Below are 25,884 nucleotides of genomic sequence, written 5' to 3'. Positions count from 1 at the left end.
CATATCTAGCCTAAAAAATACTGCAATATTCCATAAAAAAAGAAGTGTCAATTTTAATTTAATGGTGACTTTAACATTATTCTGGCTTGAATTGTTTTATGCAGAAGGAGAAAGAAGCACTTCACAGGTCAGCTCTCACATTGTTTCGGGAAGGAACTGAACATGCCCTCTCGGCATGTGAGGCTGAGTAACGGACAGCAAGTAAACGCCTGCTGAGCATATGCTGCTGAGCCACAACAGCACAGGAAGTCAACAGCCTGTTTAGCACAACTTCCTCTTAACCCTCCCCTCGCTGACCATCCACGCACTGTTTACACAAGACAAGAGCAACACCAACACATGAGCTGCTCCGCTCCGTCATCCTCACCATACAGCAAGTCATAAACAACAACATGTTATATACATAACGACGCATGATTTTATTAAACAACGAGGATCGAGTTACTTTTTTGATTATTTTTACTCTGTTCAATGAAGATAAGTATGTTAAAAAAAATAAGCTACCTATAAAGGCAAACAGGTAACGTAACGTCAACTGTTACATTTAAGAATATTACCAATAATAGTCTATGTGTAACTTTAAGGCACTTTCCGATTCAAAAAGGTTCATTTAGAAACCTAAAACTATTACCGAGTGAAAAGCCTGACCTCTACTGTCATTTGAGGAAACGGTCATTTATATTTCAACAATGTTGTGTGCGAAATGGCATACTACTGCATTTAATTCTAGAAAATAGTATGTGAAACAGTATTATGCAACCATAAAATGCTGCATTGTTTATTGTTATCCTCATGTTTAAGTCAGAAAGTGGCCTCCAGTTGAAATCTTTCAAATAAAAACTGCTATTTTTTTATTGAATGTCTTAACATGAATATAAGAAAATTATCATGTCATCTATTATACTGTATACTGCAGAAATGGATTAAATTAGTGTCATATTCCAAACATGAAATGAATAGCAATAGCAAACATGAAACAAGTGTGCACAAAATGAGACAATTCAGAATCAAAACACAGAAGGGTAAAAAGTCTACACATTTTTATTATGAAATGAAAACATTGTTTATAAATCTATGATAGTAATCAGAATTTAAGCAGTTAGATAACCTGTGCTTTTGTAGTTATAAATGTAAAAAAAAAAAAAAAAATAGATAGATAGATAGAGGATGGCATAAATGTGTAAAATTAGCACTCATCTTTTTTTGCTTTAAACAATTTAAAAACATCAACCTGAAGACGATTGTAAGGCACATGGGTATACAAAAGTAGTTATCAGTAAAGAGATTTTGTTTGTATCATGAAATTAATAACTTGGATCATAATTGGATGTATCCATTCCTTACCATGCGCTTTTTGAAAACTGCATGAATATAAAAAGGACAGTTTCATAATTGATTACAGGAAAGGCTGTCTGCGTGCAAATAAAGCATTTTCTTTGTGTGCTCAAACTTTTTAACACAATGAAGAGTAAACTGCAGAAGATAATAATTGAGGCCCATGTCAGCTACGATGTGGCTGCATAACCCTGAAAATAAATTATGGCATATTCATATCTCCACTCCTACAGGAATTGCTTTGAAATGTTCTAGAACCTAATAAGAGTTCTTGTACATAATGGAAGACACTTTAAAAATTCATAAAAAAAGACAAACCAGTCTTAATACTTTCTTGTTGTAAACACATGTAAATACTCAAATGATAAGTCACTCTTGGAGTTTTTGTATAATAACAAGGCATGTTGGCAGTAAACATGTCACATCAAAAGCATTTAAAAAATAATTCTGCATTAATTCATTTGTAAACAGTCTTCCGGTTAGAACCTCTTCCCATACTGGGACTGCAAGACGTCACATCCAATGAAATACTGTTGCATGTGAGCAGCACAAGACGTCTCGTTTGCATATACGGTACAAAGCACAGCTGGATTACACTATACCGATCTGTTTTGGTTCCAACAACACTCGTTTTCTTTTAATTTAGCAGCTCCAAGTAGGTAATGGGCACTTTTCCCTTCTGAGTCCCACGTTCCCCCATCAGCCAATCAGAGTCCATGCCTGGAACGCAGCTCACCATGATCACCTGAAAGAAAAAGGACATGCAATTACACTAGGAATTCAAACCAAGAAAGAATTATTCAAAATCATCGACACACAAGTGGGCCGCCTACCTCATCGGCCAATAAGGAGAGCTCGTTGCTGCCCGCGGCGTCGTAATCGTACAGCACTCGCGCTTTACGGCTCCCGGTGAAGTTCTGCAGCTCGGTGAAACCTGAAGACGCATTGCCTGTGGTGGAAGGAAGAGGGGCTGACAGTGGCAGGATGGGTACGGAGACACTGGCCCCGGCGCTGGCCGTCGACTGGTTGTTGTTGGAAGAGAAAGCCGAAGGGAAGCTGGAGGGGAAAAAAAATCCAGTTGAGTTAAATAATAATTGAAATTATTCTAAAACAGAAAAAAATTACTGATTATGTCTTACTTTCCCAACTGCTTTTGGAGGTCCACCATGTACTGGTAACACTGGGCGTAATATGTCATCTGAGCCTCCACAAAGTCATTTAGGCAGCGGAGATGATGGGCCTGGGGAAGAAAGAAGGTTGGGAGAGAGATGATATGGTCAGACATTGGGTTTTTCGAGTAAAACTGAGGGTTTGTGAGATGTGGATTGGCAGGAGGCCCAGTGAGCGCTCACATGTGTACTGCTGATTCCTTCCAGAAGAAGCCTGGTGATTTCTGCCTGTCTGTCAAACTCACTCTGTGTCATCTTCAGATCCTGCTCGGCCTGAAAGAGAGTGGGAGAAATAGTCAAGGAATGCTTTACTGATTCAGCTTAAAGTCGGCATTAAACGGAAGTTGCGATAGTGTTTTCTTCCCTATTGTGAAGTATATCCGAGTGAAACGGCTTCTTGAACAAGGAAAAATCAAATGTAGAGCGGGAATTGATATTGACCAGGATATGAATATGCATTTTTTTTTATAAAACAGTAGGTGCAAAATACCTGGATGACATTCTGCTTCTGCTGAGATTATGAAGTGATTACAATACGAGACAATAAGTGAATTTAGATGCAGTATTGCTCACAGTTTTTAACTAAAACTGTTAAAAAATGTTTTTTTTTTGGTAATTGTAATAAAGCTGATATTAAATTAAATTAAATATAAATATTAGTTTAAATCTTAAAACATTTAAACAAAACAACTGAAATAAAAAAATTTAAGTACTAAAATTACTGAAACTGAAATGGTAAATAAATAAATATGACAAAAGCACAAAATGATCTTAAAATGAAAACTGGAAATATAAACAGTAATATAATAGTATGGGCATATAACGCAGGTATGGGCATTATAATGATAAAAGTAAATAACAATTAAAAAAAAACAATAGAGATATCACATAAACTAGTCAACAGAAAGCAAGTTTCATGCAAGATCTTTTGAGTGGACCTTGAATCTACTTTGTCTTTTTGTATTCAGTTTGCAAGCTAACAGCCTGCTAGCTTAGCCTCCTAGCTTAACACAGTTAATTTTTAATAAATTAATGTTTTGATTAGCCATCAGGCATTGAGGAATCTTGCATAACACCAGAAACATAAAATGTTGGAAATTACAGGCAAAGAAAAAGCCGTGTGAACACAGGCAATACTGCCTAACTGATACACAATTTCCAGTTTTTCACTGAAGAGAGAAACTCATCACGACACACACTGTAGTTTTCACATTAGCGCCAAGATTCACAGATGATCCAAAATGGCAGAACATTCTCCTTACCTTTGTCACTTCCTCTGCCCACATCTGCACAGCATTTGAAAACAGCAATAATATATTTAGAGATAAAACTGAGGATTAACACTTGAACATCTACACAGACTACAGCCACAACATTAGCAGCTAGCATAGCATCACTGAGGAAAATTTAGCATGGTAACCCAAGTTTCAACCAAAATACCAGTTACTATAGTCGTTGTGACAAAAAAAAAAAAAATGCATGTGATTTCTTTCAAACGGATACTTTCAGAGTCATTTTAATTTTTTTATTTTGATTACAGTGATGCTAATACCAAGTTAACAGTTTTATTGTGCTAACAAGAATCATAATATGGTATTTTGTCAAAAACTATGGTTAGCATGATTAAGATTGCAACACAAATCACTGCTGTCGCAGGGAACATGAACTATTTGCAGCAATTGACTAAGAATTACTTGCTCACTTCACTGTATCGACGCAAACTAAACACTTCCCATTTTGGAAGAGGGCAGCTGTTTGTTTGGGTACTAATGTGTGTATGTGGGTGTATATATATATGTGTGTAGGTTGAGTGCTGGACATGAGGAGACAATCTTGAAGCACTTCTTTACTTCTCTTGTGAAACTGGGGCCAAGGGCGAAGAGCAGTTTTGAAATGTCATCACGATGTTGAGCAAACATGGATATCCTCTTTCCAAACTCTATATGCACAAAAAAAGGAACCTGGAAACACACACACTGCTAATATCCGGGACAAAAGAGCTTAATCAACAACTTAAAGAGGAACAAGTATGTCTTAAAGGTGGATCTTCTAAAGCAGAGTGGAACTTGGCACTGGAGAGAAACACACGCAGACCAACCTTTAGCCACTTTACATGGAGAAAATTCACCATGAAGGAGAAATTGGCAACATAGCCAGCGTCCCCTGGTGGAGGGGTAGATCCGAGAGGCTTTCGTGTGCCGACACAAAAACAAGAGACAGTACAGAGCTGCGTTTAGGAAAAATGGCAAGTGCCATCTCTGATTACTAGTTTCTGGGCTGTAGCTTATATTTGCAAAGAATTTCCAGTAGGAAATTCTGTGACATTACATCATATTTAAGGGGAAAATGCCATTTTAATTAGTGTAGAAGCAATGATGACTCACCAGAGCTCTGGCATCAGCCATTTTGGCTTTCTTTAGCTTGGTCTTTGCGGCATCGAGGTCCAGTCGTTTGTTCTGAAGCAGTTTACGCTCTTTCTGTAAAGAAGCAGAAGAGTTTGTTTGGTTAAAGTTGGGATGAAATGATGCACGGATAAATCATTTATGTATAGCAAACACTGAAATATTCCATAAAAAATAAGGAATTTAAAGTTAAATTTGCACTGTTAAAAACTCTCTGACATTCTTTAAGCTAAACCTGTTATAGCTTCACATTAAAATAGCGTGGTTTTTTATTCATTAAAGTAACAACAGGTAACTTTTCAGCCTTCATAATATATTTCCAAGTCTCTTGTGATGGTACATCGACTTACAATAGGTTGAATGACACGTCTGCCATAGCCTGACGGGGTCTGTAGCGTTTTTAATCGTACTTTTAAACTTCGGGTTTCGGGTAGTAACCGGCGAACAAAGAGAACTACAAAATTCGACTGCTTTACGGCATATACGTCACTTCCACCACCACCCCCACTTCCTTAAAATCGGACTTGCGAGCCAAATGTTATAGTCATGGCCGAAGCAGCACAGAAAAACAAGAAAGCAAAGGTTTTATCGGAGCAAAGCAAAAAGAGAAAGTGAAGGCAGTTCTGCCTGTTAAAGGCAGAACGAGGATCAACATTGCAGAGCTGCCAACTCTCACGCATTGACCGTGAGACACCCGCATTTGATTGGTTTCACACGCTCACACCCCCGGTTTCTCAAGCTAAATTGTCAACCCGGTCGGTCAAATGCCTGAAAGATGAGTTTATCTATAGATCTCTACCTGTTGAGCCACTCGTGATCGACAAGTTATACCGCAAATTAGTTCAAATCTCCCGGAATCTAGAGCGAGCGCGCACACGAGACAGAGACTGTGCTCCAACGCGCGCGGACGGCAGAGAGAGAAAGCGAGCGAGAGACCTTGCGTGTGCAGGGAGCATCGAACCCCCCATCGAAAAAAGAGTGCCTCTCTCTAACCTCTCTAATTCGCTAGAGTAGTAGCGAATTATCAATCTGGTAGCTAGTAAACGATATTCTAGTTTTTGATGGTTAGCTATCGCTAGTATTCTCGTTCTGATTTGAACTTTGCAATCGATGAAATGCAAATAGCAAATGTTTGACCTAAAAAGTGTAGTCTACTCAACATGTACAAAGAAAGGAGGAAGATTATTAATAAAATCATATTTTAGGATACCTAACATGTCTGTGATATTTGTTTATTTGTCTTGCCTCAAGCTATAATGCAAATCGATTTGTAAAATTTGCAGATTCATTTATGGTAGCTTGATATTATAATATTGACGATATATGGTTATTATCAACCACTCAAACATTGCATTGAAGTATCATATAGATTCAGTAAAACGGTAACCAATAGACTAGGCTACTATAATGACGCTGGCTTGTAAACGTGAGCATCGCGATCATTTGTCGTTAGAAAAAAAAAAAAAAAAACATGAAATTATATTCATATGACATGCTGAAATATATGCCACTGTACCTGGGATGAAGACATTTCACACGCGATGCAAGCAGAACACCTGCATGTGACCTCCTCCTACAGTGTTCAGGGCTATCATGGTTGTCAACAAATGCACGTGCATGTAGGATGACAGTTTACGACAGTAGTAGAGGACAATACTGTTTCCCAACTGTAGGGGGAGCCCGAGAGCAAAAAACGACCTGTTGTTACTTTAAAATTAATTTCGTTTTTTTTGTAGTTTCAATGGCAAAAAAAAAAAAAAACACATTAAACCCAATTCAGAAATATTATTAACTTTTAAAAATTACCTTTTCTATTTTCATATAGAAAAATTAATTAGTTTATCCATGTTATGCAAAGCAGAATTTTTCATGATCCTTCTAATATGCTTATTTGCAGCTCAATAAACATTTATTATTACTATCAATGTTGAAAACAGTTGTGCTGCTGGAAACATGATATATTTTTTTCAGGATTTTTTAACTTTTGATCGGAGGTGTATATAGCCATGTTTCTAAATAATATCCACCTTATTTTTCAACACAGAAGTAAGCTATTTTCTGTAAATGTGTGAGACTTTCAATTCATTAGCCGCTATAGGGAAATAAGAATAAAAAAGTGCAGTAAATGGCAAAAAAATTGTGCTACAGACCAGTGTATTTATAATAATAATTATAACAATACATTAACATAACACTGTAAGAAATAACAGTTTGCAATATCAAGCAGAATAATAAGCTGTTTTGTACAGCTAAAAATAACCGAAGCTGATTAGGCCGGACACATTCAAATTTACAAATGGCCTCGGCCACACTTACGTGAAAAATAAGGTAGGTATGTTTCAGAAATCAGTGTTTCAGTTATTAGGGTTGCCCGATCTTACCAATATAGTCTTGAAGTCTCCTTCTAAAAAGTTGCGGAAAGGCGTGAGGAAATTGATGGCAGAGCTCTGAATGAACTCTCGCTCCGCTCCTCCAATCTGCTTCTCCGTCTCGCCACACTTAATCAGAGCGTTTCCTGTAGACAGAAACGGACCAACTGTATACTAATTCAATATCCTCAAGATGATCTTTGTTAGATGTCTAGAGGCCATTCACAACTAGTGAACAGTCTACTAGTGTTTTAGTAGGTGTTTACATTCAAGCAAGGGGAAATGGGGTACTGTTAATGGACTACTATTATTGAATGAGGTACTATGGGTACTATGGGTTATCCCAGTGGTCTCCAACATGGTGCCCGCGGGCACCTGGTAGCCCGCATGGAGAGTCGCCCGCCGAACACATTCTATAAATAGCCTGAATTGTAATCTTTCATTTATTTTTTATTTATGATGATGCCATAAAATGAGAAAATAACTAATGGTAACATTTCATATACCATTAAAACATAATAAAATAATAAAATAATTTAAAATATTTAGAATCTGCACGTCGAGCACGTTTAAAAAAAACAAAAACGTAACGTAACTTCTGTGAGTTGAGGCGGTCGCGGGCAGACGGTACATAGCCTACATAAGATAAATTGAACTATAAAAAAGAAAAAAAGATTAATTATGGCTGATGATGCAGGTCATGCAAAAAAGAAGAAGACTTATTATTTTAACGAGGAGTGGGAGACAGAATTCCTCTTCACTAACGTTAAAGATAAAGCTGTATGCCTCATCTGTGGTTGCCAAGAGACACAATGCGGAGAGACATTTCACCACAAGACCTTCAATGTTCATTATCCACCAGGTACATCACTTAGAAAAGAAAAAGTTAGTGAGATGAAAACAGCATTAAGCAGGCAGCAATCATTTTTTTTACAAAACCCGCTAAAAAGTCACAGGCTGCAACCGAAGATTCATTTAGAGTTGCTCATTTTTTAACGAAACAAAAAACCTTTCTCTGATGGTGAAATTGTCAAGGGAGCAATGACTGTGATAACCAACACTCTGTTTAAAGATCACAAGAATGGAAATGAAATAATGTCCTCAGTCTCCGATGTTCAACTTGGGGCTAACACTATTGCGAGACGAGTCTCGGCTATGTCAGCGAACGTAACGGAGCAGCTGGAGAAAGACTTGGGTTCGTGCAAATGGTTCTCCATCCAGTGTGATAATTCTGTGGATTCTAGTAGTACAGCGCAGCTCATGGTTTTCATCAGAATGGTATTCAGTGATTTGTCAGTGAAAGAGGAATTTTTAACATTACTGCCCCTCAAGACAACAACGAGGGGTGTTGATATTTATGAAGCGGTGAAGAAGTACTTCGTGGAAAAGAACGTGCCATTTGAAAAGTTGGCATCGGGAACAACAGATGGAGCCCCTGCAATGACTGGCCAGCATGCAGGCTTCATTGCGCTATGCAGAGGAGACCCAGATTTCCCAAAGTTTCTAAATTACCACTGTATTATACACCAACAGGCACTGTGCGCCAAAGTGATGGGATTTGATCACGTCATGACTCCAGTCGTTAAAATCATTAACAGCATCCGGTCCAAAGCGAAACAGCACAGGTCATTCAAGGTACTTCTGGAGGAGCTGTCAGCTGAATATGGTGACCTATTGCTTCACACAGAAATTCGATGGCTGAGCAGAGGAAGGATTTTGCAACGTTTTTTATCCCTTTTGTGTGAAATCAAAGTGTTCATGGAATCCAGAGGGGAGGACACCTCCATGCTTCAGGACACTGAGCGGCTACTGGACCTTGCCTTCCTAACTGACATCACTGTGAAACTGAATAATTTGAACTGTGAACTGCAAGGCAAAGGTAAGACAATCAGTGAGATGATCAGTGCTGTAAATGCTTTCAAAGCCAAGATCAGCCTTTTCTCCACGTACTTGCAGAGGAAGAAATTGCATCACTTTCCATCCATGCAGTCGATGCTAAGTAAGTAACAATGATTCTGCATCTGAGGTCTTTGACAGAGCATTACACAATTACTTTGAACTACTGAAAAGGCTTGGACAAGAATTTGAGGACAGATTTAATGACTTTGATAGTCTGGGACCATGCGTGTCATTCATTGCAAATCCTTTCATGCAAGTGGACATTTTGCACATTTCTGAAAAACTAAGTGATGCGTTTAAACTGGTTTCTAGTGAGGTTGAGATGGAGATTCTCACTCTGCAAAGTGACATTAACCTCAAAGCCCATCAGGGGGCAACAGACTTTTGGAAACTTGTTGACCCAGAGAAATACATTAACATTTCCACAGCAGCGATGAAAGTTGCCTGTCTTTTTGGCTCAACTTACCTGTGTGAATCTGCATTTTCAGATATGAATTTTATTAAGAACAAACACAGAACACGCCTTACTGATGGACATTTGGAAGACTCAATTAGAGTTACAGTTTCGGGTTATACTCCCGATTATAGGGCACTTGTGGACGTTATGCAATGCCAAGCTTCCCATTAAAAGGTAGTTGTTGTTTTTTTGCCCATAAAAGCAGGCTGATTTGGCCTATTTATTGTTGTAAGTGTGACAAATAACTCTTGACATTTTGTATTAAAATTGTGTTTAAATGTGTTCAGTGTAATGGGATCTACAGAGAGAAAATTATAAATACAATTATAATTGTAAATCTTTTATATAAATTCCTATAAATAGGATTGATTGATGAATAAAAAATAATCTAATAATTAATAATAATTTAAAATGCTTGTGAGAAATGATTTACATTTATTAAGCCATGATGTCAATATTCATTTCATTACTTAGACATATTTTGGTGATTAAAAGTAAAGTGGAAAAAGTGCCACAGTGTTTATGTTTATTTTATGACATATTTTAAAAATGAGAAATTGTTTATTTTTATATAAAAAATTGCATTTCTTTCTTTTTGCTCTATCGAAAACGTACCGAACCGTGTCAGCACTGTATCATATTGAACCTAACCGTGAATTTTGTGAACCGTTACACCCCTAATATATAATTATAAATTCAATTGTCATAGTATTTAACAATATTACTCTTTGTTGTTGTATTTTTCAAAACTTGAAACGGGTGTGTGTGTGTGTGCGTGTGCCTATATCAAACAAGTAGCCCTCTAGACTATTTTATTCCTTCAGGGAGCCCTCACTCACAAAAAGGTTGGAGACCCCTGGGTTATCCACTATGCTGCCTGTGTGTTTGGTGCTTACCGTAGGCTGTTCCAGGCCCAGATTCATTCCCAGAGTCGATCATGGATTCCCCCAGAAGCTCATGGTTGTTCATCCGTGTTGGGGCCTTCTTGTCTAGTTTTTCATAGAAGAATTCTTCTATTCTGACATCTGAAAATGCAGGTAGTATGAATAACATTACAATACAAAAACCTATGTTACATATTAACTCTATAGTATTGATCAATGCCACATAAAATTCATATATATATTCATTATTTGACTCATTTCAATATTTACGTGTAAAAAGGGTACTGTATTTACTGTAAAAAGTGGTAAACTGTTACCTTATGGAGCTAGTTCTACTTGATCAATTATAGAATGTTGGTAACCAGACCCCAACCCCGATGGACCCCATTGATTCCGTAGTATTTTTTTGTTTTTGTTTTTAGGTTTGGAACAACTTGAGGGTGAGTATATGATGACAGATTTTTGGGTGAACTTTCCCTTTAACTAATGAGACCTTATTGTAATGTGTTACCAGTTTTTCCCCCCTTCTTTCCAGACATGACTAACAACAATAATAATTATATTTAAGAAGTAAAAATAATTAAAATAATTCCCAAATAATTCAAATAATTAAATACTACAGCACCATGGTTGCATGCTTAAAAAGCTATCTCTAAATACAAAAAAGAAGAGTAAAGGAATGTGATTTTCTAGATGTGATTGAGTAGACAGGTGTGTGCTAGATCTGTGTTTTGATCAGCTGTTTGTTCCCTCCTGTTGTGCGAGTGTTTTTCTGTCCTGCTGATATTTGAAAGTGGTGTGGCACCATAGTGAGGCTCTAACAGCTGTAGTTATAGTTACAGACTTTCTGACATTTCTGTGAGATTTGAACATGAGGAAAGAGTAATGGATGGGTTCCAGAGAAGAGGAACCTTCTAAGAGAAATATAATTAAATTATACATATAAAGGTCGAAACATATAACAAACACTAGTAGTAGTCCTCGAAATCTTTCCATGGGGTAAAATAATTAACCGCTCATTAGTTGAAGATGTCAAAGCTAATGAATCATCTAATCACTGCATGGATCTTACTTGGGTTTGGCTGCAGTAACACTTCTGTCTGCTTCAAAATCTTCTCTGTCCATTGTTTAGTGCATTCAGCTCTGGCGAGGAGATTCTCCAAATGTGCATCCAACTCTGTCTTCTCAGCCTGGCCAAATTTTTCTTCTGTGAACTGTATATGAAGACAGCAGGCATTTAAAAAAAAAGTTTGCCCATATTACTGCCACAAATATATTAAACAAGGTAAAGTGTTATCACATGTAATAGCTTCCAATGTTCAACATTTTGATGTAGTTACACATGCAAAAATATATCTAATAAATCAAATGTGTGTGTGTGTATCTATATTATATATACACACACACACACACATATATAAACACATATTTGTGTTTATAAAGTATACCTTTATACACTAAAAAGTGGGCCAATTTAGTCCCAAGTAGTATTGAAACAGTTACAGTACACTTAAAAGTATAGCCTTCTAGTAAATTGATAGTATTTTTTTACTGGATAAAGTATACTTAAAAAATTTACTTGAACTTTACTTAAGTATAGGCTACTTAATAAAATTAACTTAAAGTATTCTTATTTTTGGTAAAGGCTCCCAAAACGAAAAGCCTAGTGCTCAAACTAATGTAAAACAAATTTATGCGCAGTTTTCACATCATAATAGTAAGTCGACAGCGTTTTGAGGCATCATTGACGTGTATTTTTTCCGCATCATCAACATGACCATCTCTATGATGATGGATAAAAATACTCTCTGGCTAGACAGCTCAGTAGGTTTGAAGACACAGCCTTTGTGTTTTTGTGCTGAGCTCTGCCGGATTAAACTCTAACGTTGCTTTAGCCCGTTAGCGTTAGCCTCACAAGCTGAATCTGGACAAAATTTAAAATGGTCAGTGTGTATTTTGACCATATGACAAAGTATGCATGTCTAATCAACATTACAGAGCCTTTAATGTTTGCTTTTGCCATAAAATCAAGAAATGATGATATTTCACTGCTAAATCGATAGAGCACGCGAGAGAAAGAAAGGCCCTGAATAAGAGAGAAAGAGAAAGAAAGATACAGAAATACAACATTGGAAATCTCTTAAAGCGTCTTAACATCCAAAATGCCAGTGTTTATGATACAAGTGTCGAAATAAAACCTAAATAAAAACTTTACGCATCTTTACAGCGAATCTGAATCTTCACTTACTTGCACCGCCCGACTGAATAAAGTACCAGCGTCCGCTGCCAGTCTTTTCACGTTAAAGTCCATCTTTAACTTTTCAATATAAAACTATTTATTAAAATAGTGCGCACGTCAGAATTGTGTAAATAAACGTGTTGACATCAATGTTAGCCTTTATTACACCGGCTGGGTTTTTTAGTGTGAAAGGATGACTGAAGTAACAGCCGGAGAAGAGGAAGATCCACCCACGGATCTGATTACTGCGAGCACAGAATCGGACCTGGACCTCGAGAAGTGTCCGGTATAACCGAATGGGTCCATATGTGTGCACCTTCATCATTATACACTCTGAAACTCTTTCGGGACTTCAAACGGAAGCATTTTCAGCAACATGTCGCTTAGAGATCGGGATATTTTGTTTTAAGGCCCAGCCTCAGCCTGCCATGAGTCAGGATTGTTGCTAATTGCTTCAGGTTTGGATGAAGTTTTGTCTTAGGTATTTTCCACATGCTTTTAGTTTTACTCTTTCAGTTAGTTAAACTTTAATCAGGTTGTGTGTGTAACTGTATGGTATTTATGTGTGCATAGCGCCCTCTATGGGTCCAAAAAAGTAAGTCCCGCCCATCCGTAAAACTCCAAGTGGACCTCTAGGTTGAAAAAGCGTCAGTGCAAGTGAATGAGAGAAAATAATTATTTTCTGATCCCGTTTGAATTGTGCCATGAATGTGAACATATGTTGTCTGTGAATTTTTTATATAATTTCTCATGTAACGAGTTTGACAGTATATTGTATGATTCTTTGGCTAGCAGTTGTGGAATAGACATAACGAGAAAGACTACACGTCGCATATGTGACGTCGCAGCATAACACATTTTCCCTCCACAAATCACGGTGCGATAAACTAAGGAATTAGATCGAGATGCCTGTGTGTTTTGTACCCAAATGTCACCATTCAAACAAAGGCATGTTTAGCGGGATCCGTGTGCTAGTGGTGGTGACGTATATCAAGCGCGTCGAAACGAAAGCAGCGAAGAGTTGTAGTCCACAAAGTGCTCTCACACAAAGTCTAAACGTATGAAAATTCTACCCGCTAAATTGTAGCATTCTTTACACGAAAAATTATATAAAAAATTCACAGACAACATATGTTCACATTCATTGCAAAATTCATACGGGATTAGAAAATAATTATTTTCTCTCATTCACTTGCATTGACGATTTTTCAACCTAGAGGTCCAACGGGGTAAGCGGAAGGGGCGGGACACGAGCTCTATAGTGTTGTCTATCTATCTATCTATCTATCTATCTATCTATCTATCTATCTATCTATCTATCTATCTATCTATCTATCTATCTATCTATCTATCTATCTATCTATCTATCTATCTATCTATCTATCTATCTATCTATCTATCTATCTGTCTATCTGTCTGTCTGTCTGTCTGTCTGTCTGTCTGTCTGTCTGTCTGTCTGTCTGTCTGTCTGTCTGTCTGGTGAAAAATGAGATGCTATTATGTGCTAGTACTTGGCCTTTAAATAACTTTTAGGTAATTTTTCAGTGTGAATAGAAAAATTCATCTGTGGAATCATTTTCTGTCATTGCATTAGTTATCACCACTAGATGGCAGCATGTATAGCATTAGTGTTCTTGAATCTATGGGTTCTGCTCAACTGCCTGGAAAATATTAATAGCAGTTAGGGTAGATCAAGGAGGGTATTGACTTTTGGCATACTTCAAATAAAATAAATCACGGCATATTAAATTTCAACTTTATTTAAATATTATACATATTGGCCTATATTGATAAATATATTTGTATTTTATCACACATGAAGGTATAACGTTAGGCTACATTTTAACTGAAAGGTTTTGTTCTCAGGACACGGGACATTTTTCATAAAATTCAGGTCAGGCAAGCTATCACATAATTAAATGAGGCAAGTTGTCACTTTTTAAAAATATTATTATTAGGCTAGCCTACTATTATTTTACAATTTATTAATTAGGCCTATTACAGTAATACAACAATATTAATTCAATAACTTTTCGTCAAAATAATTATTTGATATTCTACTACATTTAGCTGTTTCATGAATGTTGCTGCAGGTTCTATTAATTATTCCTGCTAATATGTTCAGTACCTTTTTTGTAGCCAAGACTTTCAAAAGTAAACGTCTTGTTTCTCCCTACCTTTGAAATAAACCTACTTTCTTCATCACTGCAACATCCGCGCTTGTAACCGTAGTAACTAATCTGCATTGTAGCCCAGCCCCCTGCACACTGGTGTACTTGGCTAGATGCGGCGCTGTTTTCATCATGCTTGATATTTGAGACGCGCTCGCACTGATTCTTCCACAGAGAACCGGAGAGCATCGTATCCTCGTCTCGATCTCTCACGTTTAAGTTTTTATTTCAATCAGGGTGCAAGTGTTTGTTTTCAGAAACCGAGAGAAATGAGCGGAGTATCATTTCGAACGAGAGGCTAATACAATCGAAATTTGAATATTACTTATAATTAGCCTATTATTATGTTGCCCTCATACAGGAGCGATTGATTTTACTCTCCTTGCCAGAGTTAAATAAGCATCTGCCAAAAATAAAATAAAAACATTAATTTGGGAAATGGGGAGCACAGCCATGGATTCTAAGAAAGATGAGAAGAAAAATTCTAGAAAAAGAAGATCGCTTCGGATACACATGCCTGTAAGTTAATATCTGACGATACTGATTATCTTCTTCCACAGATTCAAAGCCAAAAGTTGTGGACATGGACTGGAACATGATACAGACACATAGCTACATTTAATTCACATTCTCTCTGCTCGCAATGGTTTCGCTGATAATATGAAATGAGCTGCAAATGGATTTGACTTATTTAGAAGGTAAGGCAAGATAGTGTTTTTGTCTTGTGTATACTGAATATATTCATATTTAAACTGTCTGTTTATCAAATCTGTCATATGTCACACTAAAAAGGTATTGCGATTTTATTCACATTTATTAAATAATGTCCTATGCATTTAGCCTATTTATTTATGAATTATTATTATTGTTGTTGCCACAGTCCTAAATATTTACTTTTACAGAAAAGTCCATGATGTCATAGGATATGGTTTTATAATAAGTGATGTGTTTTATGTTTTATTAAGAAATATGTCTCATATATTTATATAATTGTAAATTTTATTTTTGGTTTATATTAATTATTGTGAAATAACCACACACACACACATATATATATATGTATATTACACACACATTTATATATATATATATATATATATATATATAGAGAGAGAGAGAGAGAGAGTATTTTATTTGTCTGTTTTCAAATTATTATTATTATGAAGACAGATGCTAAACATACATTTCTGGTTCTCAGGATAATTAATGTCAGGCTCTGTTCTAAACAGCATACTCATTATATTCAAATCAAATCAACCACCTATCCACATAAATAGCAATGAATATGTTTTGACCTGCAGGTTGACCATATTTCTATTGGCCACACCTGACTCCAGTTAAGCATGGAGTCATCAACTCTAATGGCTTAAAGAACCATGACAATCAGTTAATGTGCGGTTTTCCTGAACAAATGGTCATGGAAACACAAAGGCTTTTTATGAACTAATACTGATCAGTGCTGATTCTGTTTAGAAACAGATGACAGATGTGACATTTTACACTACATCAGAGTTTCATCTTATTATTTAGCAAATAAAATAATATCATAGCATAATAAGTATTGTAATTATTAGTTTAAAAAGAAATCCCTGCACAACAATCAGTGTTTTGGTTCAGTCCGCTCAATGTGATGAAACCGTATGTCTGTTTGTTTCAGTGCTGGAGCCACTCAGTAATCACCTGCTAATTAGCTGTTTAGTGTCATTAACAGATGAGTGTCATTACTGAGTAATCCTATGAATATATACACAACATTTATCAGTAGGGGACACAGGTTCTGTTATCGCTGCATAATTTGTTGCATCGTGGCATTTTTGGCAGTGTCCTGACATTTTAACAGGTAGATGTGAAATATGTGCCATGGTTTCCTCTGCATTCGATTAAGTAAACAATCTTGAGCCATGTGATGTAGAGACGGACACTTTGAAAATGTTCCCTGAATGCTGATAAATCTCTTTATAGTGACTTGTTTTGAACAGATGGACATGAATGCAGGTTTTAAAGTTTTATGAATCTTGTATTGGAGGAGAAAATCAGGGCCGAGACCGTTCTTCATATTACTCATAAAATGTCCAATATCAACTCTGCAATATTGACATATGACATTTATGGTCAATCAAGTTTGAATTGGTGAACTATTAGGGTATATTTAACCACATTTACTGCTTTTAATAAATGTTGGTAAATAAATGACTGAACTAAAGGTCACAAAGCCAGCATTGTTACTATGTACACATTCTTTTGGATGTAATCCACCCGGGTGAACCCGCATGCACTTTTGTGTACATAAGAAATAGGTTCAGTGATTTCCCTACATTTTGAATTAACACAAAAACAGACACATGTATCTTTTTGATTGCTGTTTATGTTTGCTTTTTCAGTGGCGGGTTGCTAGTGAGATTGTTTCAATGTTGTACTAACTAGGCTATGTGAAAAAAGATGTGTGCTTAATGTTTTGAATGTGTAAATCTTATTTCAATCATGACAACTCTTTGATTAGTTTTAACATGTTATTGAATATGGCGATGTATTTGGTCTTGGTGGACTAGATCTGCTACGCTGTTGCTGCAGAGCAATATGGACTTGGTACTGCTAATAGATACTAGTGATGTTTGATTCTTGAATGTTCTTTTGAGCCAGTTCACTGCTCAAAATGAATCAAACTTTAGTTCAGTGTTGATGACGCAAGACGCACAGCCTAAGTAGCATGTCCAACTCATAAAGAATTGAATGAGCCGATTAAACCAATTGTCTAAGTTTGAAGATTACAATCTAATGAGTAATTTACGACACTTTGCAATGAGGCACATACACAGCAAAATCCCCAGAGTTAAATTAACTCTGCTCAGAGAACATTTGGTCCCTCTCTACAGAGAGTTAAAATAACTCTGAATCAGAGTTAAAGTTAATGAGATACTTAAGTGATTAATTAAGTGATGATTGGGCATTAATGATGAACACCTGCTGTCAACAAGCAGAATCACTGAAGGAAAGAGAAACAACAAGAACAGAAAAAAAGATAAACACAAGAACTACAGCTGACTTCTAGCCACAGCCTTAGATGAAATCAAATGTAGACAAAAGACATTAAATCTCTCTAGTTCTCAGCAGAGGAGGATTAAACAACTCCACAAACAGCATTACCAGCTCCACTTATTACTAACCAGACTGACTTTATTTCTGTCACGTCTACAGAAGGTCTTACTGAGAATTAACAGGAGTTTAGATGTTGACGATTTATAGAAAATGTTTGATCACCATTATGGCGATGAGTGTTTCCTTTAGTTGGTCAGATTTGACTCTTGGCTTTTATTCCGAGTTTGTGGTTTTTGTAACAGGTCTTACCAACACACATAATTTATTACAAAGAAAGCCAAAAACAAAGATGATCAGGTGATATAGTTTTAAAAAAAAAAAAATAGAATAATGCACTTATCTCATCGCTGTCCAATAGTGGTTATATGATGTTAATACATTATATTCACTAACAATACTCTCTTGACACAGAGCGGACATCGCGGACATATTAGCGTTTCAGAACATCCACGAGGAGCCGGGTTTCGTGACATCATCGCGTACAATAGAAGTCCCATTTCATTGGCTAGGCGCCAACCAATAAGACGGCTACTTCGAACACCCCCGCTCCCGCCCCCCTTCCGCTCTCACCGCCACTGAGTTACAAGTGCACAAATCAGTTTTGCACCTCATATATCGCGAAAAGAGTAGCAAAAGTCAAGGCGCAAAATTTGAACTTGCAGTGACAGGTTTGAGAAGTTGCAAGTGCCAATTTGAGGTTGTACTGCGAATTTGAATGTTAGAAGAAGTGCAAATATATTTTACATGTTTGTGACTGTCATTGTATTTCTGTGAATGGCATTTTACACATTTGTGACTGCTTGTCTGCAGCTTCAAATTCAGAATACAGGTTTGTGACTATAGTCTGCGAGTGCAAATCTCAGCGTTCAAGTTCAGATTTTTATTTTACAGGTTTTCACATCGGAGCTGTGAGTGTAAATGTTTGCGTACATGTACGAATATTTATTGTACAAGTTCTCAAATTCACATCTACGTGCTCTCGAGTTTAGCTACTGATTTACCTTCATATTATCAGCCTGCGCCCTCTAGTGCTTCATGAACTAGGCTATATAATATATGAGGACTTCAGATGCAAAAGCCTCTAAGTCCGTCTAACATTGGGCTGAGGCTGGGATTTAGTGAGTTTGAAGTGAAAGTATTTGATGAACGTAGGCCTATACTATGCGCGGAGAGCATTCACTCAATATTATTACCTAATTTTTGACATAGGTGGCTTTTAGAGGCTTTTGCATCAGAGGTCTTTATATACAGATGACATTGAAGGATATTTGGTAACACTTTATTTTTAGGTGCTTGTAATAAGCAGTAATTAACAGTTAATAAGACACTTATAAGACCTTATAAGATGCATATAAGATGCATATAAGCATTAGCTACTTCATATAAGGGTTAATTAAAGGTCCAGGCCCTGAAGAGATCAGGGAAACTACTCCCTCTTGGGAAGGTCAATTTTTAAGGGACTGGGAGTTTGTGTTACCATTTATGTTTGTTCGGCTGTTCTAAAAGTGCAATGTATTGATACTTGAGAAATTAATTATTTCATTTAATTTATTTTTTATAATTAGTTAATGCTTATATGCATCTTATATGCATCTTATAAGGTCTTATAAGTGTCTTATTAACTGTTAATTACTGCTTATTACAAGCACCTTAAAATAAAGTGTTACCGGATAGGGTATTCTACCATAAATGCTTCTCAATATATTCCACTGTAAAAGTTATAATTGCATTTAAAGTGCCCCTATTGTGGATTTTTGAAAATGATCTTTCATGTAGTGTAGCATAGCTCCAAGTGAAGGAAAACATCCTGCAAAGTTTTAAATCTGAAAGTGCACTGTATATAAAGTTATTGTCTTTCAAATGTAAGAGTCGACTCTGAGTCAATGAAAGGAATCGTTTTTCAAACGAGTCATAAGGCGTTTCGTTGGGACGTCAGGACGAAACATTAGCATATTGCCCGCCCACTTATTGCCCACAAGCTGACGTTGTTATGACAGGCGTTTTTGTTTTCGACACGCGTGGTAAACCAATCACAACAGACTGAGCTGTCTGGCCAATCAGAGCAGAGTAGCTCGCGGAAAGGAGGGATTTAGAGATTGATTCATCTGACGAGTCGTTTGAGAATCATTGAAAAAATGTGGTGATGTGCAAATGTATATTATGAGGAAATGAAACAGTTTTTTGACCTTTGAAGCATCTAAACCTGCTGTAGGAGACTCCAAAACAACATTAGGAAACTTTAAAATAGCATAATAGGGGCACTTTAAAATAAATGAAATAAACATAACTAACATGCAATCAAGTGTCTAAAAAAATTGCATTCCGTTTGCACCTAAATATATTATAAAGCATATTATTTCCGTAATAACTGCTCATTTTAAAGGTTTGCTGAAGTATACTTATTTTTCAAAGGGCTCCAATTTTTTTTAATGGCTTCTGAGGCCATTTGTGTCCGGTGGTTGAGTTATGATGTTTTGCTGTGCCTTTTGACCTTTGCAGGGCCCTAGATCTCGCTCTTCTGAACTTCAGAATCAAGGTAAAAATGAGTGTTTCCCCGGAAAAGTCAAGTCTCAAATATTGCACTTTAATCGATCTGTACACAATCTGCCGTCAGTCGAAACTAACAAAAGAGGCATCACAAGCGCTTGCATTTTGTCTATGAGCATTTCTAGATCCACAAATGCTGTTAAAGTTTGTCATTTGTGACTCATGCAGTGAGATGCTGAATGATTGCCTCGGACTTGCCTGATGCAATTTCTTATGATTTATCACGTTTTAAAATGGTTTGCAGACCCCCATCAGGCTGAAGCTCTCCCTTAGTCAATACCTGTGCTGTATTTCTCTCTGTTTATCCATACACAAACAGACCGAGTTGCAAGCCAGCCTTGTTACCCTGCTGTATTTAAGTGTATTTAGGTATAAACACACACATCGCCAGACCTGCCCCACTGACCTCCATGTTACCGAGGGGAGGTGCTGTATCATATCAGTGAGTTATGACTGTCCTTGCTCCTTGGAGTAACCCTGCATTCGTCTAATGGGATTTCCGAGTGCTTGCATGATCTCGATACCAGACCGCTACAGCTGTAACTCTGTGAATCTGAGGGGGTGTTCTTTTTTTGATCACTCTCCAGTTCTTGTTTGCAGAGGTAATATTTTGTCCTGATCTCTAGCATGCAAATATGGGCTTGTAATCGAGTCTTGGGCTCCAAGGATATGGAGGCGGGGTGCCTTCGCCTTGAGCTCCCCGTCTACAGGACAGATATCTTTTCTACTTTGGCTGTGGTCCTTCTTTCCTAAGAGGAAACTGACTCGGATCTATAAGAAGGACGATGTGCTTGCTTTTATTGTTGATTAGTTTGTACATTGGGAGATAAGGCATTGTGGCTAAACTGTACATGGCCAACTTCTTCAGAACATACTGTTGAAATCAAACAATTTAATTGTTGATCGTCTAATGTTGCTTTTAATCAGCAACATGTTGTGAAACCTTTTCAAGGACGGTTATTTGAATTCTAACTCATGGGTTTGATTTTTCTTGGCTTTCACTCACATCAGCTGCAGAACTGCTGTCTCAGGCTTTGAAAGTCAATCCTGTTACCATGGATATGACTGACCCGTTGTTAGACCAGAATATTTCCATGTTAAGGAGAAACATGAGTCAATCCGTAATGGATGGTTTTAATGAGGGAGACGGGAGAAGTATGTTTAATTGACTATAGCTGGATTTGACATTTTAACATTTTAAAGAAAAAAAAAATTAAGTAACAAATACAAAGTAGCACTTATACTGAGAAACATGAACGGTTCAAGGTGTCATTGGCTGAGGTTGTATTCAATGTATTTTGAACCTTGAAATTGAATTGAAATGATCATGTTTATTATTAGGGATGCACAAAGATTAATTTTCAGATACACTGATCATTTTTCTCATGTTAAAATTCTATTTTTGTCTAAATAAATTCAAATGAAAATTATCAATATTATTCAGCTTTATTTAATGGTGTGTTTTGCATGAGGATATTTTTCATCTTAATGTTTCATTTATTCGGTTTGGTCATTTACAGATCATGTGAAGCAGGTTTATTTTTATATAATTACACTGATATATAAATATCACGATAAGCCGATAATTATTTTCATGTTTTGGCCAATAATAAAATTCTATACTTTTTGTCTGAATAAATTAAAAATAAAACACTAAAAACTGCATGTAAATGTTACATGCGAATTTAGGCATCAAAACATTAAAATGTAGATTGTATTTAAGTCTTACTAAATTAGTAGATGATGTTTTGCCATTTCCACTTTTCTTTTTAGGTAATTAACCATAGAAAACACTATATCGGTCAACCACTAATGCTTTTTATCAGTATTGCTTTCACTAAGTAAACAGATGTACTGTAAGAAAAGTGCATTATGAAACTTTCACTAACAACAGTTGTGTGTGTGTGTGTGTGTGATTAGTTACAGTAATTTGTAAGTCAGGCTAGCAAAGGGATTTTAAACTGGCACAAATCACACTAATACTCAAATACATGGAGTGACTGCTAAACAATTGCGTCTTCTGTGTTGCTACAGTACAATAGCGGCTTGTGTAATGAGGATAAAGCTAATGCACTTCAGTGACTCTGTGGTCTGTGCAAAGCCTCTGCTGTTATTTGAAATGTCACTGCGTTGCATTTACAGAGAATTCTGAGAATTGATTAGGCTTTAGGTTACAGCCAAAGAGAGTTTAGGTACTAGGTGCAAGATTCTACATTAGCAAACGGCAGCGAAATGGACGAAGAACTGAAGAACCCGTGTGTAAGTTTGGAAGCTGCTCTGCTCAACTTCTTCGTTTAGCTGTGTGCAAATGTTGTTAATGTTGTTCTAGAATTGTAGAAACTGACCACATTTATCTTATTTTAACCTTCATGCAGTTAGTTTTAAGATTTGTTCTTATAGCTGGCCTGGTAAAATGACTTGTTTCATAGAACAAACACTTGTTGAGACCATTGGAGTTTCTTGGAAAACACTGTCCGATCTCCAGGGTTAAGTAATACCTGATTTAATCTGTGCATTACACATACTGTCCATTCACATAGACCGGGAAAAAATTGCAGGGCGGTCACATGAGATCATGTTACTTTAAAAACCGGTTTAAATGACAGAGACTGTGTAGATGTTTTCCACCACGTCATTGCATGGCGGTGAGGATGTGTTTGAAACGCACAATGCTACAGTAATTGATGTTGGTTATAATATAAAAGTCTGGATTTTTGCGAAGGAGGACAGTGGAGACGTTTTGGATCTGCTGTGAGTTCTTCTTCCAATTTGTTCTTTTATTTCTGGGTGGGCATGTGAGGTTTTGCACAGGTTAGATGGATCACCCACCGAGTGTCCATCTGCCATATGTGATGTGCTTCTGTTATACTGTCCAAACCGTTTATTCTCTTTCTCTCTCGGCCTGTTATTTGTATAATTCCTTGTGATTTTTGTGTACTGAAACCTGTAACCTTTGATTTATTTAGTTGAAATATTATGATGTAAATAAGAGGTGCCACAGTCATGAAAGCGATTTTTAAAGCGCTCAATCATTTTGTTTGTTTGTTCTCCGCAGGACTTGAGCTCCTTCGCCATGCCGTTCCTGGAAGGAGATGCAGAACATGTAAACAAGGACGGCGTGCTCAAGGTAACACAACCAAAACACGCACAAGGCTGAGCCAACAGTAAACACAGTTTTGAAATCAATCACCGTTGTGAAAAAACGAATTAGTGTATGTTTTTAATGTGTGTGTGTGTGTGTGTGTGTGTGTGTGTGTGTGTGTGTGTGTGTGTGTGTGTTTATTGGTATTATAGCTAAATTATTGGTTTCGTCAGTGTTGGGGAAAGTTTGTTTTAAAAGTAATGCATTACAATATTGCGTTACTCCCTTAAAAAGTTATGAAAAGTAATTTACGTTACGTTTGCATTACTTTTTCTCACCTGGTTGTCTTAGGCATTGCGTGAGTTCTTTTTCTGGTAGTGTTTAACACAGTAATGCTATCACCAACATTGCCAATATAACATTCACTGTACATTATTGAGAAGAGAGAGAATTTTAATTAAGTAGTTTAAAAAACGTTTAAGCAAATTAATTAAACTGAGCAGTTAAAAAGTGCATTAAAAAAGTAAAAGTAACTCAATTAATGTTTAAATTTATAAAGTAATGCGTTACTTTACTCGTTAAATCAAAAAAATAATTTGATTACATAATGCACATTACTTGTAATGCGTTACCCCCGACACTGAGTTCTCAATATTGTGTTATGATGATTTAAACGAGCAATAAATTATTCCAAAGTCATTTGAAAGGCTGACGACAATTGTATTCTGTTTTTTGTGTATTTCTTGTGTATTCGGCCCCTCAAAGGAAAAATGCTACACATAGTTTCTTGCTACATATACACTCACCTAAAGGATTATTAGGAACACCTGTTCAATTTCTCATTAATGCAATTATCTAATCAACCAATCACATGGCAGTTGCTTCAATGCATTTAGGGGTGTAGTCCTGGTCAAGACAATCTCCTGAACTCCAAACTGAATGTCAGAATGGGAAAGAAAGGTGATTTAAGCAAGTTTGAGCGTGGCATGGTTGTTGGTGCCAGACGGGCCGGTCTGAGTATTTCACAATCTGCTCAGTTACTGGGATTTTCACGGACAATCATTTCTAGGGTTTACAAAGAATGGTGTGAAAAGGGAAAAACATCCAGTATGCGGCAGTTCTGTGGGCGAAAATGCCTTGTTGATGCTAGAGGGCAGAGGAGAATGGGCCGACTGATTCAAGCTGATAGAAGAGCAACTTTGACTGAAATAACCACTCGTTACAACCGAGGTATGCAGCAAAGCATTTGTGAAGCCACAACACACACAACCTTGAGGCGGATGGGCTACAACAGCAGAAGACCCCACCGGGTACCACTCATCTCCACTACAAAAAGGAAAAAGAGACTACAATTTGCAAGAGCTCACCAAAATTGGACAGTTGAAGACTGGAAAAATGTTGCCTGGTCTGATGAGTCTCGATTTCTGTTGAGACATTCAGATGGTAGAGTCAGAATTTGGCGTAAAAAGAATGAGAACATGGATCCATCATGCCTTGTTACCACTGTGCAGGCTGGTGGTGGTGGTGGTGTAATGGTGTGGGGGATGTTTTCTTGGCACACTTTAGGCCCCTTAGTGCCAATTGGGCATCGTTTAAATGCCACGGCCTACCTGAGCATTGTTTCTGACCATATCCATCCCTTTATGGCCACCATGTACCCATCCTCTGGTGGCTACTTCCAGCAGGATAATGAACCATGTCACAAAGCTCAAATAATTTCAAATTGGTTTCTTGAACATGACAATGAGTTCACTGTAATAAAATGGCCCCCACAGTCACCAGATCTCAACCCAATAGAGCATCTTTGCATGTGGTGGAACGGGAGCTTCGTGCCCTGGATGTGCATCCCACAAATCTCCATCAACTGCAAGATGCTATCCTATCAATATGGGCCAACATTTCTAAAGAATGCTTTCAGCACCTTGTTGAATCAATGCCATGTAGAATTAAGGCAGTTCTGAAGGCGAAAGGGGGTCAAATACAGTATTAGTATGGTGTTCCTAATAATCCTTTAGGTGAGTGTAGTCTCTTTGACTATAATCTGTCCTATAACAGGGAAGTTTGGCTCAACTGCTACACAAGTGTAGTGTGAAAACTGATATCAAATCAAGTTTGAATGTTTTTCCTTTGTAGATCATTATTATAGTTAGTTGTGATGTGTATGATGATCTGGTAATACATAGTGGAAATGTTGTTGAAATGCGATGAGATTAAAAATGCAGATTCATTCCATT

The 25,884-nt window shown here is 37.0% G+C and overlaps 2 protein-coding genes across 6 annotated transcripts in view; one reads left to right on the top strand and one right to left on the bottom strand.

Annotated features, from left to right (window-relative positions):
* Positions 1-1,653: 1,653 nt before the first annotated feature.
* Positions 1,654-13,105, bottom strand: sh3glb1a (SH3-domain GRB2-like endophilin B1a). 4 transcript variants are annotated; one of them, XM_056249175.1, is made up of 11 exons: positions 12,764-13,105; positions 11,588-11,729; positions 10,528-10,656; positions 7,288-7,421; positions 4,889-4,981; positions 4,603-4,731; positions 3,767-3,790; positions 2,688-2,777; positions 2,475-2,575; positions 2,169-2,391; positions 1,654-2,080 (listed from the first exon to the last, which is right to left on the bottom strand). In XM_056249175.1, exons 1-11 carry the CDS (start codon positions 12,824-12,826, stop codon positions 1,973-1,975), a joined length of 1,236 nt encoding a protein of 411 aa, XP_056105150.1. In that variant the 5' UTR covers positions 12,827-13,105; the 3' UTR covers positions 1,654-1,972. The 4 variants fall into 4 exon arrangements, with proteins under 4 accessions (XP_056105150.1, XP_056105151.1, XP_056105153.1 ...); XM_056249176.1 differs by having other exon boundaries at positions 4,603-4,692; positions 12,764-13,104; XM_056249178.1 differs by lacking the exon at positions 4,603-4,731 and having other exon boundaries at positions 3,767-3,834; positions 4,885-4,981; positions 12,764-13,103.
* A 2,189-nt stretch (positions 13,106-15,294) lies between these two features.
* prkag2a (protein kinase, AMP-activated, gamma 2 non-catalytic subunit a) overlaps positions 15,295-25,884 on the top strand; it is a 67,152-nt gene continuing 56,562 nt past the window's right edge. For both annotated transcript variants that reach the window (XR_008806888.1, XM_056249166.1), the window contains exons 1-2: positions 15,295-15,444; positions 23,624-23,695. Coding sequence is in view for 1 of the 2 variants with exons in the window: in XM_056249166.1 (XP_056105141.1) it covers positions 15,364-15,444; positions 23,624-23,695 (153 nt within the window). In the remaining variant the exon portion in view is untranslated. The remainder of the gene's footprint in view (positions 15,445-23,623; positions 23,696-25,884) is intronic.

The sequence above is a fragment of the Rhinichthys klamathensis genome, unplaced genomic scaffold (genome assembly GCF_029890125.1).
Source record: "Rhinichthys klamathensis goyatoka isolate OS25496 unplaced genomic scaffold, OSU_Roscu_1.1 h1tg000059l_1, whole genome shotgun sequence".
In the NCBI taxonomy this organism is placed as follows: Eukaryota; Metazoa; Chordata; class Actinopteri; order Cypriniformes; family Leuciscidae; genus Rhinichthys; species Rhinichthys klamathensis.
Note: the sequence above shows the minus strand (reverse complement) of the source record. Positions and strands in the feature narration are given on the sequence as shown.